The sequence below is a fragment of the Erinaceus europaeus genome, chromosome 3 (genome assembly GCF_950295315.1).
Source record: "Erinaceus europaeus chromosome 3, mEriEur2.1, whole genome shotgun sequence".
NCBI lineage: Eukaryota > Metazoa > Chordata > Mammalia > Eulipotyphla > Erinaceidae > Erinaceus > Erinaceus europaeus.
In genome coordinates this window covers 14,251,819-14,267,459 of record NC_080164.1, presented here as the reverse complement: position 1 = coordinate 14,267,459, position 15,641 = coordinate 14,251,819, and the positions used below count along the sequence as shown (strand labels likewise).

Below are 15,641 nucleotides of genomic sequence, written 5' to 3'. Positions count from 1 at the left end.
TGTTACTAGAAATAGAAAGAAACATAGTGGGCTTATTTCATGCCTGGAGTCTAGAAAGAAGTGGGATGAGAAGAATCTTCAAGAAAATATTTGATGTTATGTCCTCATATTTCCCCGAATGTAAACTGTCCCGATTTAATGTTAAGTGATTTACAGACTCGAATATTTATTAACAAACTGAGTGAACAGTGCTGTCCTAGAAGTCTGGTGAGAGGTATTTTCTGCACACACACGATGCACACCCACAGGCGAGTGATTCAGGGACGTGGCTCTACCTAGATCTGCAGTCATGAACTAGGTCTCACACAGTTGAATGTTCACGCAGGCATTGTATCCTCTTTTTCTCTTTTTGTCTTTTTTCTTTCATTCTTTTTTTTTTAATTTTACTCATTAATGTGAAATATAGGAGAGAGAGAGAAACAGAGAGAGAGAGAGAGAGGACATGTGCTGCAGGGTATTGGCTTGAGGACCTCATGCTTGAGAGTCCAATGCTTTATCCACTTCACTACCTTCTGGACCATCCCTTTTTATCTTTTCAAATATGAATTACAAAAAATTTCTCCAGAATTTTTAGGCATTGCGAAGGAATTCCCAAAAGAAGTCTCCTAACAACAATCTACTTGGGAACTTTAAAGTTACCAAAAGTTACAAACAAAAGCAAAGACACCACTTAAAAAAATATTTCTGATCCACTGTCAAATAGTTAAAACTTAAACAGAACATTAGTCCATTCAGTTAGCTACATCCAAACTATCCTCTTCATCCACAGGGACCTTCATCTCTGAAGCAGCACCCCTCAGCTTTTGAACCACAAAGACCACGACATCTTCTGGTGAGGAGAAAACATAAGTCTCTGTAGCATTACTCCAGTTTAAGCTTTGCCCGGCATAAGAGAGCGTGTGCCAGCCCACTTCGTGTAAACTTGGCGTGACCTTTGCAAAGCCTTATGCTTTATGGGAGAGGGTGGTATTTGTTAAATAGAAAAACAAAACAGTCTTTCCCCCCTTTTGAAATTTGGCCCCTTTATTTCTTGCTACTTTCATAATATTGTAGTACAGCTCATGCTGGGTGGGAAACTGTTGTAGAATCCTGTGTGAATTTGCCACAGAATGGGCCTTAACCAAAATAAACATGAGTCTCTATAATTTTGGAAATTCCCTGAAAAGTAGCTATTATCCTGTGACCTGGAATATTTATTATACACTATTTTCTCATTCTAAGTATTAGGATCTTAACTTCCCTTTACATCGAGAGGATAGTTTCCCCACCTTTCTAGGTGATTTGTTTATTTTAATCAGTCTCTTAAGTTAAGAAAATTAAGATACGATTTCATTTTGCTTCCCCCCCCTTTTTTTTCCTCTTCCTTTTTTTAAATTAGAAGGTCAGAGAGAAATTGAGAAGGTAGGGGAAGATAGAGAGGGAGAGAGAGACCTGCTTAGTACTCATGAAGCTTTCCTGCTACAGGAGAGGACCAGGGGCTTGAACCTGGATCCTTGCTCTTGATAAAGTGTGCCTTCCACCAAGCACGCCACCACGGGACCCCTAAGGTTATAATTTTCAAGGACAGTTAAGCCTCTTTTGCTTTCTTCTGGGTGGTGGTGGTGGTGGTGGTGGTGGTCTAGAATATGCATATATATATATATGTATACACCCACACACCGAGAAACACTCACCCACACCCCTTACTGGAGAGTGACATAAAAATCTGTTATAATTAAATTACTTCTGATTTTAAACATGACATCTGTTCTATTTAAGAAATAAACTCACAGTTAAAATATCAAATGTAGGTCTTCAGACAGGAGCAGGGCAGTAAGAAACATTATATTCATTATGAACATACCACTTTATGTATACCAGACACTTTTTAAAAAATTTAATAGTGATCGACAAGATTATAGGATAAGAGGGGTACAATTCCACACAGTTCCCGCCACCAGAGTTCCACATCCCATCCCCTCCATTGGAGGTTTTCTTATTCTTTATACTTCTGGGAATATGGACCCAGGATCATTATGGGTTGCAGAAGGTGGAAGGTCTGGCTTCTGTAGTTGTTTCTCTGCTAGACATGGTCATTGGCAGGTTGATCCATATTCCCAACTTGTTTCTATCTTTCCCTAGTGGGGCAGGGCTCTCGAGAGGTGGGGTTCCAGGGCACATTGGTGAGGTCGTCTGGCCAGGGAAGTCAGGTTGGCATCATAATAGAATCTGCAACTTGGTGGCTGAAAAGCATTAAGATATAAAGCAGAACAAACTGATTAATAATCAGGAACCTAAAGGTAAGAATAGAGCAGATGAGATTTGGGGTCTCCACTTTGGAAAAAGCTACTAGGTGTATTTAGGTATATTCCAGGAGGCATGACTACTAATTCTTGCCTGATCCCAATAGCTAACATGCAGGTGGGCTCAAGGTGGTGTCAGAATTGCAGATAGGACTAGAAAGCTGGATCAGGGAAGAGAGTGGCTCCCAGATATGGGAAAAGTATATAAATACCGTTAACTATAAACCCCATCAGTCTGTTCTGGGCCCCATGTCTGTCATATTCATCACCGGAGCCAGTGTAACCTCTGCATTCCTGTAGGTCTGAGCTCGAATTCCATGTTCATAGATAGGAACATTCTAGGCTGCACTCACTTGAGGACCCATCTTCCTCGAGTGGCAGAGTATTTTGACCCAGCCTCCCTTTGGGAGTCCCTACCTTTGTTCTGCATTGAGGGCAAGGTCCTGTAGAGGCTCCTAAGAGGATCTATGACGGTGTTTATGACGGAGATGGCCAGCAGTGGTGGAGAGAAGGACATTAGAGGTCTAGGCCCATCATTATCTATGTGTGAATCCCAGGATTCCCTGACTAGGGACCCGGATGATGGGGTAGCCTGGGTAGCCTGGTAGTGACCAAAAGGGCTGTCACAGAAATGTGCCAGTCTTCTGCCCCTATCCAGCTTTTGTAGTTCGTACTTTATCCCAGGAATACAAGACTAGTTCAATCTATGTCAATCAATCACCACATCAGTAACAGCAAAGCCAAAAATCACATGACTATATCATGAGAAAGTCTTTGACAAAATCCAACATCCAATCATGATCAAAACACTACAAAAATGGAAGTAGATGGAACATTCCTTAAGATAGTGGAGTCCATATACAGCCAACATCATACTCAACAGGGAGAAGCTGAAAGCATTCCCCCTCAGATCAGGGACTAGACAGGACTGTCCTTTTTTTTTTTTTTTAATTAAAAAAATTTTTTTTTGTTTTTATTTTTTTATTTTTTTGTTTTTGTTTTTTTTTTTAGGACTGTCCTTTATCACCATTACTCTTCAACATAGTATTGGAAGTTTTTGCCTTAGCACTCAGGCAAGAGAAGGGAATCAAAGGAATACAGATTGGAAGCGAAGAAATCAAACTCTCACTATTTGCAGATGATATGATAGTATACATAGAAAAACCTGAAGAATCCAAATACATATATTTGCCTCCAGGATTATTGCAGGGCTCGGTGCCTGCACTATGAATCCACTGCTCCTGGAGGCATATTTTCCCCATTTTCTTTCCCTTGTTGTTGTCGTTGTTGTTATTGTTGTCATTGATGTTGTTGTTGTTGGATAGGACAGAGAGAAATCGAGAGAGGAGGGGAAGAGAGGGGGAGAGAAAAGCAGTTACCCGCAGACCTGCTTCATCGCCCCTCCCTGCAGTTGGAGAGCTGGGGGCTCGAACAGGCATCCTTATACCTGTCCTTGGTGTTTTGTGCCATATGTGCTTAAGCTGCTGCACTACTGCCCGGCCACCCCAAACATTTAAAAAAATATTTATTTATTCCCTTTTGTTGCCCTTGTTTTGTTGTTGTAGTTATTATTGATGTCGTTTATTGTTGGATAGGACAGAGAGAAATGGAGAGAGGAGGGGAAGACAGAGAGGGGGAGAGAAAGAGAGACACCTGCAGACCTGCTTCACCGCCTGTGAAGCGACTCCCCTGCAGGTGGGGAGCCGGGGGCTTGAACCGGGATCTTTATGCTGGTCCTTGAGCTTTGCACCACCTGCGCTTAACCCACTGCACTACCACCTGCTTGACCCATTTTTTTTTTAAACACGAATGGGTTTAATTCAGTGAAATTTATACTAAACAAAGGAGTGTACAGTCTTGATGAACAAATACAAAGACAGTTGATCTTTATATTTTATTTATTTTGAATAGAGACAGAAATTGATAGGGAAGAGGAAAGGAGAGTCACAGAGGGAGGTGGGAAGGGGGAGAGAGAGAGGATTTTCCCCCCACAGGTAAGGACTGGGGGCTTAAATAGCTCAGTTCCTGCACGCTCTAATGTGTGTGCCGTACCAGGTGTGCCACTGTCTGACCCCACAACAGCTGACCTCTTAAAGGTTGTGGATTTATTAACTTTTGCTTGAAATAAAATCTTTGGGAGCGGAGTACATGTGTAACATATATGATTTTAAAGTGTTCAGACAATTTTGATATCCAGAACGTGTGCACAGATAATAGGAACTTTAGGTCAATGAGCTCAAACCTAGTCATATTTCTCTTTTCACAAGGACGCTAGAGTAATGGAATGCGTCAGTGGGCCTTAAATTTGATATTTTACTTAAAATCATGTATGTATATATGTATGTATGTATGTATGTATAGAGACAGAAATTACACGGAAGTGGGAGATAGGGAGAGGTGAGAGAGATACCTACAGCTCTGTTTCATTGCTTGTGAAGCTTCCTCCCTGGGGGCTTGAACCCTGGTCCTTGTGCACTATAATGTATGCATTCTACCAGGTGAGCTTCCCTCCAGTAGGTGGGGGGCTGGGGGCTTGGACTCAGGTCCTTGTGCGCCATAATATATGCACTCTACCAGGTACCATATCTACCCTGTGCTGATATATTTTTAATTTTGTTGTAGAGTGTCGTGAAGGCAGTATATTATTCAGTCAATTCTCTGCTTTCTACTTCTTTTTGTATGTCACTTGTAAAACTTAATTACAGTATGCATTTATGATATTAAATTTCTAGGAATTTTGATACACCAGGTTTCTTTGTGGGGTGGACTATCTCTTTTTTGTTTCATTATTTAATGGAAGTCAAAATAGCAGACCACAGACAAGCTGATAATTCTTTTTTTCATAAGCTGATAATTCTTTAAATTATCTTTAACACCTTATGAAAAATGAACAAGCATTGTTACTACTGATGTTGTTAAATAATATATTGTACCTTTTTTCTGAGCTTTTTTTTTTTTTTTTTTTTAAATATCTGGAAGATTTTGCAGTATATATCCATCCACCCCGAAGTTCATATATACTTTTGAAAGATTTCTGATTGTCTATATTATTTAAGTATGGGATTCTTACTCTTTACTTTCTCTGAGTGAGTCATTTCTTTATAAATGAATTAAATGATCATATAAACATGCCCCTGGTTCTGAAGAAATGCTTAAGAATGCAACATTTTCTGTGTATTTTAATTAATATGTTTACTCACAGCTAGTTGGTTTACTTTTATAGTCCAGATGGATTACTTCATCATCATCTTCTTCTTCTTCCTCTTCTTCTTTTTAAAATTTTTTTTTTCTCTTTTTTTTTTATTGGGGTAAAATTTTTTTAAAACTATAGCACTTTCAGTTCTGGTTTATGGTGGTGCTGGGAATGTGGAGCCTCAGATCTGACAGTCTCTTTGCATAACCATTATGCTAGTTCCTGTCCCCAGTTCCCTGAAGATGAAGTTAAAACTCATGGTTCATTATGGCTAAAAAATGAAACTCCAAAGCAATGTAGTTCTTATAACTAAAATTTTCAGTAAATTTAAGGTAGCATAAATATAGGGGACAAGTGGTGGTACATCCTGGTGAAAATACATGTCACCACATGCAAGGACCTGGGCGAGTTTCCCTCCTCCTCACCTGTGGCGGCGGGCGGGGTCTTCATGGGTGTTGAGACAGTGATACAGGTGCCTCTCTTTCTCTCTCATTTTTTTTCTAACTTCCTCTTCCCTCTTGATTTCTCTCTGTATTTATCCAATAAATAATCTGTACATAACAACTTAAAGAACAAAATACACATAAAAGGGAAGTTAATGCGGAAAAAATCAAAGAATTCTTATATCCTTTAATGTTGATAGTTTCACAAGTACTGACCTTTTTTTTTTTTTTTTAATTTCTCTCTTGAGGGTTTACAGTCGACAGTAAATATATAGTTTGTACATGTTTAACATTTCCACATAACAATACAACCCCCACTAGGTCCTCTGCTGCCATCATGTTCCAGGGGTATTGACAATTTTAAAGTTTCATTTTTGTGATAATTGGATATTAACTTGCTTTGGGTTGCACTCAGAATTGATAGCAGGATAGTTCCGTGTTGAAGTTGCTGCTTATGTGCTCCTTTGTAGTTTGTCGGGAAGTTAGTAATACTAGAAAAAATGTAGTGGTAAATGTAATATCATGAGGACTGAATAAATGATCTGGAATTCTGATGATGAGTTGATATTAAAAAAAAAAAAAGAAACCCTTTCTTAGAAAATGTTGTACACATAATCCATGACTTATTTGTATTAGTGTCACTAGTTTGTATGGTTCTCATTAAAATATCAAAATGTCCAAATCATTTTTTATTTTTATTGGTAAGATCATTATCAGGCTATCTACAATGGCCAGTTTTTATTTTGCTGATGAAATTCTATGTAATTATTTATTATTGATTATGACTTAGCGACAGTTGTTTTTCTAGCAAAACATAAGGTACTTGGAACAATGAACTCAGCATTATTGCGTCCTATTCCTTTTGTGTACTAGGCTATTGTGGAGCTGACATCAAGGCCCTGTGCACTGAAGCTGCCCTTATTGCTCTGCGGAGGCGTTATCCTCAGATCTATGCTAGCAGCCACAAACTGCAGCTAGATGTTTCATCAATAGTGCTCAACGCCCAGGATTTTTACCGTGCGATGCAGAATATAGTGCCTGCTTCCCAGCGTGCTGTTATGTCTTCGGGACACGCACTATCTCCCATCATAAGGCCTCTGCTGGAAAGAAGTTTCAACAACATTCTAGCAGTCCTACAGAAAGTATTTCCTCATGCTGAAATCAGCCAGAGTGACAAGAAGGAAGGTATGTGAATCACTTTTTCATATTGTTAAAGTGAAAGGCGTAAGTAGATGTGAATTTCCATAGCATGCGTTTCAGGTCAGCTATGACCCTTAGCATATGGTGATTACTTACTGTTCACATTTTACCCTGACCTCTTGTTGTTTTTGTAAGAACTATTCGTAATACAAGTACCTTATTAATTAAACTAGACATTTTGCACGTACTGAGTTTGATCAAAATCAGCTTAGAGAATTTTAGTTAGTAGAATGGTATTTTATAGGTGCCGGTTCTTTTCCAGACTTCTTAATTGTTTGTTCATTTTCCAAATTACACTTTATAACACTTAAGCTGTTTTTAATGTACCATTTATAAATCATTCAAAATACTGAGTTTTCATTTTGCATAGTTAATCTGTACTATTTGATAGATAGCATATTAATTAATGTCATTTCTTTTTAAAACTAATTTTCCCATCTTGTACATTAGTAATATTTAATGACGTTTAAAAATTTTATTTATTTATCTATTATTTGTGATTTAATAATGATTGACAAGATTGTGGGATAAGAGGGGTACAATTCCACACAGTTCCCACCAGCAGAGTTTCTTGTCCCATCCTCTCCATTGGAAATTTCCCTATTCTTTATCCCACTGGGAGTATGGACTAAAGATCTTTATGGGGTGCAGAAGGTGGGAGGTCTGGCTTCTGTAATTGCATCTTCACTGGACATGGGCATTGGCAGGTTGATCCATACCCCCAGCCTGTTTCTGTCTTTCCCTACTGAGGTAGGGCTCTGGGGAAGTGGGGTTCCAAGACACATTGGTGAGGCTATCTGCCTAGTCAGGTTGGTGAAGTGACACATTTTATTATCTTTATAAACTGCTTTATGGGGGGGGGTGTTAAATGAATTATAGTACAGTTGTTGAGAGGTAGGTAATTTCTTGTCTGCCTGTGATAAGTGTCTGGAAAACACTGTGATTCCCAACCTAGGTCCTTTATCTTTATGTATATTTTTAACAGATATAGAAACTCTAATTTTAGATGATAGTGAAGATGAAAATGCTTTATCAATTTTTGAGACCAGTTGTCACTCAGGATCGCCAAAGAAACAGTCATCAGCTGCTGCTGTACATAAAACCTATCTGCATTTTACAATGTAAGTGGTTTATATCAAATTTCTCTCAATTTAGAATAATTCTTTCTAACTTATGTTTAGAATTATGGCATACTTTTCTTATGGTTGTAACCTTGAGGATTTGGGGGGGGGGTGCTGGTTGGACATGGTTCTGAAAGGATGAATAGGAGAGTTACCTTTCAAAAGTCAACTCATAGCCCTGATTTTGATTGCTTTTTATTAGGACTACAGTGGAAAGAAATGAAATAGCATGATCTAAAGTATTTATTTTTTAAAAAAAACTTTGGAAAGTGCTTTAACTTCAGTTTCAGATGATTATTTAGAGGACTCAAATGGTACTAAAGATATTGTGAAGGGGGCCGGGTGGTCCTGCAGCCAGGTAAGTGCACACAGTACAGAACCCACGGCGGCGTGGATGGACCCTGGTTTGAGCCCCCAGTTCCCCTCCTGTGGGGGTGGAGGTTTGCTTCCTAAGTGGTGAAGCAGGTCTGCAGGTGTCTCTTCCTCCCTCTCCCCTCTCCCTCTCCCCCTGTCAACTTCTTCCCCCCCCCCCTTTTTGTTGCCCTGTTGTTTATCTTTGTGGTTGTTACTATTATTGTTGTTATTGCTGTCATTGTTGTTGGATAGAACAGAGAAGGGGGAAGACTGAGGGGGGAGAGAAAGATAGACACCTGAAGACCTGCTTCACTGCCTGTGAAGCAACCCCCCTACAGGTGGGAAGCTGGGGGCCCGAACCAGGATCCTTATGCTGGTCTTTGTGCTTCGTGCCATGTGCGCTTAACCTGCTGCCCCCAGTTCCCTTCCTGTAGGGGTGGAAGTTTGCTTCGTACGTGGTGAAGCAGGTCTGCAGGTGTCTCTCCCCCTCCCCCTCTCAACCTCTTTCTGTCCTTATTGAAAAAAAAATGGCCACAGGAGTAGTAGATTGGTAGTGCAGGCTTTCCAAGCCCCATTGATAACCCTGGAGGAAAAAAAAAAAGATTGTGAGTTAAAAATTGCCCAGTAATTAAACAAATAACTTTAGTTCTTCAAAACTTCATAAGTTGATACTTCCCTAGCTTAAATTTTATGGGTTTTCCATATGCATTTGCTTTTTATCAATTTTGCTTTTTATTCTTTAATTGGTAAAAGTTTCAGTGCATATACATTTTAAAATTAAGAGACCAGATAGTTTTCAAATATAAACGGCATCATCACTTGCATCTACAAAGCCAGCAAGACAGTTAAAGTACCCTAATGTTACAGTCAGGCCTAGTAACATTTTTATTAGAAGAGGCAGGCTTGGGTTTATTTTCGAGTAATTCTTTAGATTTACTTTTTTTTCTTAGAGACTTGAATAGAAGGCTTTTTTCCCACTGCCTTTAGGCGATAGCATAACTGGTTGACTGGTTGAGCGCACATAATACAGTGTGCAAGGATCTGGGTTCAAGGCCCCCCCTCCCCACCTGTGGCAGGGAAGCTTCATGAATGTTGGAGTAATATAGGGTTCTCTCGCTCCCTATCTCCCCTTCCCTCTTCTCTCTTCTCTCTATCCAAAGATAAATAAAATATTTTAAAAAAGAAGTTCTCCTCCCCATTTTAGTTGTGGTAAAGTGCTAATTTGATTACTTGCTTTGATAATCCTTATTTTTTCATTTTTAAATTAAGACAAATATTTTTTCTGATTTTTTTTTTTTAAAGGAAAGTGCCTTTTTTTTATTTAGAGCTAGCAATTTTATTAGAAATTGTTTCCTTCTGCTACAGATTCCTCTGTGTTCAGAAAGGATGTTTTCTTAGGCATAGTTTAGTAATATGCAGTCCTATTTATTGGTGGCTAAGGATAAATCAAATGACATATATATTATTTTCTCAGCTGGTTAACTTCTGTGTATGTGTATTTCAGAGTGAATGTGTTTTGTTGACAATTTTTGTCATTTGGATTTGAGATATATAATAGCAGTTAGCATGGTCATAATGTAGTCGGCACATGGATTTGAGACATACTAGAGCTGTCAGCATGGTCATAATGCAGTCGGCACATGGATTTGAGACATACAAGAGCCGTCAGCATGGTCATAATGCAGTCGGCACTTGGCAGTTCTTGCTTTTGGGACAAACACAACTCGTGATTACATCGAGGAAGCAGAGCTAAGACCACCCAGGCTTAGGGCTTACTCCGGAATGCCATAGAGCTAGGGCCGTTGAGCGTGCGTTACCTTTTGCAGTATATTTTTATAGTCGTGAATAGATCCCATTTCTTTCTATATTGATAATCAGGAAATATTTTGATGTGCTTTCAAAATCTATCCTGTCACTCCTTTTAGCTTCCACAGTTCCTATATCTTGGATAGCAAGGTGCTTTTCCATTTTTGCAGCCCTTGTTTGAGCTTTGCTCCTACGGCCCTGGAGGAGGCTTTGGTGCTGTGGTTGTCCTCTCCTTCTCTGTCTCTCTCCCTTTCTCTCTCTCCCTCTCTTCTCCCTCTCTCTCTCTCTCTCACTCTTTCTCTCCCCTCTCTCCCTTTCCCCCTTCTCCCTTTCTCTCCCCCCTCCCCCTCTCTCTTCCCCCCTCTCCTTCTCTCCCTCTCTCTCCCTCCATCCTCTTAAAGTCATTCTTGAGTGGTGTTGCCTTGATTATGATGAAAAAGAGAGAAAAAGAAAAAATTAAAATAGTATGAGCACCCACATACTCTCACTTAATTTTTTGAATGGAGTAGTATACACTGACATCAGCATTTTAAGACTAGTAAGTGAAACGGGCTGGGGAGGAGCTTACTTGCGGAGTACGCACAAGAGTTACCGTGTTTGGATACATTGGTTCAAGTGCCAAGTCCCCACCTGCAGGGGAAACTCCATTAGCCGTGGGCCAGTGCTGCAGATGTTTTTCGTTTTCTCTGTCTCTCACCTTCTACCAGCAAAAAAAAGGAAAAACAAAAAGAAAAGAGGCCATCAGCATTGTTAGAATATATAGACACAGAGCCCCAGTGATAACCTTTGTGGTGAAAACATACTAGTGAGTGAAAAGTAATTCAATGTGTAAAAAGTAAGAAAGCACAAAGTTTTATATCTATATATTTACCAGAACACTGCTCAGCTCTGGTTTATGGTAATACAAGGAATTAAAATTGGTCCAAGAAGGATGACAGAGGACCTAGTGGGGGTTGTATTGTTATATGGAAAACTGGGAAATGTTATGCATGTACAAACTATTGTATTTGCTGTCGAATGTAAAACATTAATTCCCCAATAAAGAAATAAAAAAAAAAACTGGGAATTTGGAGCCTCAGACATGAAGAGACTCTTTGCATAACCATATTATGCTTTGTATTTCCACAGGAATTACATTGTTTAAATGTAAATATGTTGCCTAGTTTTATACTGGTTTTCAGAATTATGGTTGTGAAGTTTTCATTTCTTTTGCATTTATTTCAGGTCACCATATCATCAGCCAACCTCTTACAGGCCAAGGCTATTGCTCTCTGGAGAACGAGGCTCAGGTCAGACTTCTCACCTCGCTCCAGCACTTTTGCACACTCTAGAGAAGTTCTCTGTGCATCGGCTCGATCTCCCAGCACTTTATTCAGTTAGTGCCAAAACACCTGAAGAATCGTGTGCACAGGTATGTTGGTGCCATATCAGGCTACTTCTGACTTTCTCACCGCCTCAATCTATATTCGCTCTAGATGTATTTTTAAAAATCAGATAGTGATAATTGAATATTAGCTTTTTGTTGGTTATCCATTTAGCATTCTAATAATAAGGTCAATAGTCCTTGTGATGTGCTGTATACCATTTAAAAAAAGGAGAAAGAGAGAGAGAAAGAGCTAGAAAGAGTGAGAGCGAGAGCGAGAGAGAGAGAGAGAGAGATTGAGAACATTGCTCAGCCCTGGCATAAGATGGTGCTGGGAATTGAACCCCTGACCCTTGAGGATTGCAGTTCTGTGCTAGGATGGGTTGAGCCACCCCTACCCCCCATTGTTGTTATGACCATTTTCTGAAAACCTTACTTCTTGTTCTCAAGTTTTATTAAGTATTATAGAAAAGGGGGTTCCATTGCCTTTTTCTAGCCATTTTCCCCCAAAGCTTTTCCAACTATACTCCAATCTCTTCCCCTCACCCAAACCATGGTTTCAGAATCTTTTTAGATTCTGTCTTTACTTAAAGCTTTTGTATGGAAAGGGAAATGGAGATTCAGGTTGAAATGCAGGATTTAAAATGAACATAGAAAAATGATAGCAGTCATAAAAGCAGAGACTTTCTATCTATCATCGAGTGTGTTTGATGTTTGATTTTTCAACTATTTCGTATATCCTGATTTCTGAAGCAAAGTTCTATTGGGTCTGTTTATGTTTGGGGGGGTTTACAACATTGAATTTATTCTCACTGTGTCATGTTGTAACTGGGGATGAGGGAGGGACATAAGTGTTCTGGGCCAACAGACCATGTGTCCCCCATTTCTGTGTCTCTTACGTAGTGTCCACCTCAATGTAAGTGCTCACTGAGTGTGTGGGTATTGTTTCTGATGGATTAGAGGAATGCCACTTTCTAATTTAGTATTTAGCATTTTAGCAACTAGACCACAAAGTGATAACATTAAAGGGCATAACACAATGTTTTTCCAGTGCCATTTCAGATAACCACACAGAAAACCATACTGTACCTTGTAATAAGTTTTCACACACATGCGCACACACGCACGCACGCACGCACGCACGCACGCACGGGAGAGAGAGTAAAACAAACCAGGGCACTTCTTATCTGGCATATGGTGACGCCTGGGATTGATCCTGTGCTGTGCCTCAATTATGCTCGAATCTTGTCACTCTAATCCTCCATTTTAGACAGTTGATAATGTCAGTCTAACTAAAGTTGTGTTTGCAGTTTCCTAGGTATGAGCATCGTCATAGCATTTCACTGCTCATAAAGTTGTATTTTCAGAACTTCATGACCTGGAGCGTCGTTGTCGCCGTCGTCTTTTTTCTTAAATAATAAGGGACAGAGGACTTACTTGCAAGAGACCCCAAGTTATTTATTTATTTATTTATTTGAGGGGGGGGAGCAACCCAGAGCATCACCGGCACCGGAAATGGCAGGATTCAGTATCAAGAAGTCATCCTTGAGAGTCCATTTCTTCATCCACTGAGCCACCTCCCAGGCTGCCAAGATCCATCCATCCATCCTTCCTTCCTTCCTTCCTTCCTTCCTTCCTTCCTTCCTTCCTTCCTTCCTTCTTCCTTCCTTCCTTTTATCTATTTAGTAGTGAGAGAGGTAGGAGAGAAAAAGAAGCAGACATCACTTGAGTACGTGTGCTGCCAGGGTCTGAAGCTGTGCCAGCACTTTTCCTGCTGCACCACCCCCTGGAGCGCATCCTGCTTACGTTTAACTCACGTGACTGTGAGCGTGATTCAGTAGTGTTGCTTTACACACTTTGTCAGAACTTTCCTCTGTAGTGAGACAGAACTATTGCAGTTTGTAGGCATAGATAACTTCCTCCTCAGGGATACTTAAATCTCACTGCTCCTGTAGAATTGACTCCAAAAGAGAGAAAATCCAAGAGGTTAGCCACAGAAGAAGCCATTGAGCAAGTGTCAGAAAAGCACTAAAAGTTGGCAACTTCACGAGTGATTTTTTTTTTTTTAATCTTGTAGGATAAGATCATTTAGATCATAAACTGTTTCAAAGCATTAGAAAAGAGGAACTTGCCCCCTGAATTGGGGATTAATGGTTTACAGCTGATAGTAAAATACAGTCACTGGTGGATGTGTAACATCTCTCAGTTTTCCATATAACTTTAACCCCCCACCATCATCATGTGCCAGGGCCTCAATGCCAACCCCCACTTTCCACCCCCAGCCCCCCCCCCATCTCAGGGTCCTTTACTTTGGTGCAGTACATGAAATTGGAATGTTTTGAAGTCAACAAAAAACAGTTTTATTATGTGTTTGTATTTATTTATTAATGAGAAAGGAGGCGAGAAAGAACCAGACATCAGTCTGGTAAATGTGTTGCCAGGGATGAAACTCAGGTGAAACTCTCAGCTTGAGAGTCCAATGCTTTATCTACTGTGCCACCAAATATCAAACATTTAAAGACAAAGAAAACTGTACAACTAATTCACTTAGATATCAGTCACGAAGAAAGCACTGTAACTGGGGGAACTGCACTAGGAGAGTAAGAATTGGGGCTGGGCGGTAGCACAGCGGGTTAAGCGCACATGGCACAAAGCGCAAGGACCGGCATAAGGATCTGGGTTCGAACCCCTAGCTCCCCACCTGCAGGGGAGTCGCTTCACAAGCGGTGAAGCAGGTCTGCAGTTGTCTTATCTTTCTCTCCCCCTCTTTGTCTTCCCTTCCTCTCTCCATTTCTCTCTGTCCTATCCAATAACAACAACAATAGTGATAACAATAGTAATAATAACAACAACAAGGGCAATAAAAATGGGGGAAAAATTGGTCTCCAGGAGCAGTCGATTTGTGGTACAGGCACCAAGCCCCAGTGACAACCCTGGAGGGAGGGAGAAGGGAGAGGGAGAGAGAGAGAGAAAGAGAAAAGTGTAAGGTACCAGTTGTTATTAAGGTATGCAAATTGATTCATTTGGATGGCGAGAGGTCTGAGTATTGGCAATCAGACCTTGAAGTGATGTTTACCTTTGGCAGATTTTATATCTGGGAAATGTACAGCCACAACAATTAGGGACGGTAAGAGAATTCTAATTCTGTAAGGCAGACCCTTAACAAAACTAAAATCAATATGTAATTTTCTTTTATACAAGAAAGAATAAGTTAAAAATATAATAGAGGACTGGATCCCATTTAAAATGGCAACTAAGTCTGTCTAGAGATAAACTTAATTAGCTGACAGAACCAAAGGAAGATAAGTAAAAATTCAGTGGGAGCACAGCAGAATAAATCAAAACACACCTTGTTTTAAATTGCCATAGTCCACTTCAGTAAAAGTGTGAACTCAAGTCACACTGCACCAATTAAACTCTCCACTGCTTTTGTAATTGGTTGTGATCCTGGAACAAGTGGCATAGTCTCTTTGAGCCTTAATTTCCTCATCTGTGAAATGAAAAAAACAGATTCTACATAGGGTTATTCTGATTATTACAGTTAATCTATCTAATAGGTTTAGCACACCTATCAGTTTAAGACACCCAAGAAATGTTAACCATAGTTATCAACTGGAGTGCCTCCTTCCCCTACCCCTTCCCCTCCTCCCTTTTTTCAGATGGAGGGAATGAAAGAAACTTAGTACTGAAGTTCTCGACAATGCCGTGGAGGCCAGGCTCAAACCTGGGTCTTGTACTTGGCAAAGCAGTACACTATCCAAGTGAGCTCTTTTTCCAGCCCATTATTGCTTCTTTCTTAGCTAATGGCTGGCAAGATTCAAAACTGTAAAGGTGTGAGTTTTCTGAATTAGTATATAACTTAAAATTCAGTCTTTTTTT

General features: G+C 40.0%; 1 protein-coding gene across 4 annotated transcripts in view; it reads left to right on the top strand.

Moving 5' to 3' along the window:
* Window positions 1-15,641, top strand: part of ATAD2B (ATPase family AAA domain containing 2B) — a 143,690-nt gene that overhangs the window by 69,955 nt on the left and 58,094 nt on the right. For all 4 annotated transcript variants that reach the window (XM_060186643.1, XM_060186642.1, XM_060186645.1 and 1 more), the window contains exons 16-18: window positions 6,792-7,103; window positions 8,104-8,239; window positions 11,624-11,810. In XM_060186643.1, the coding sequence (XP_060042626.1) occupies window positions 6,792-7,103; window positions 8,104-8,239; window positions 11,624-11,810 (635 nt within the window). The remainder of the gene's footprint in view (window positions 1-6,791; window positions 7,104-8,103; window positions 8,240-11,623; window positions 11,811-15,641) is intronic.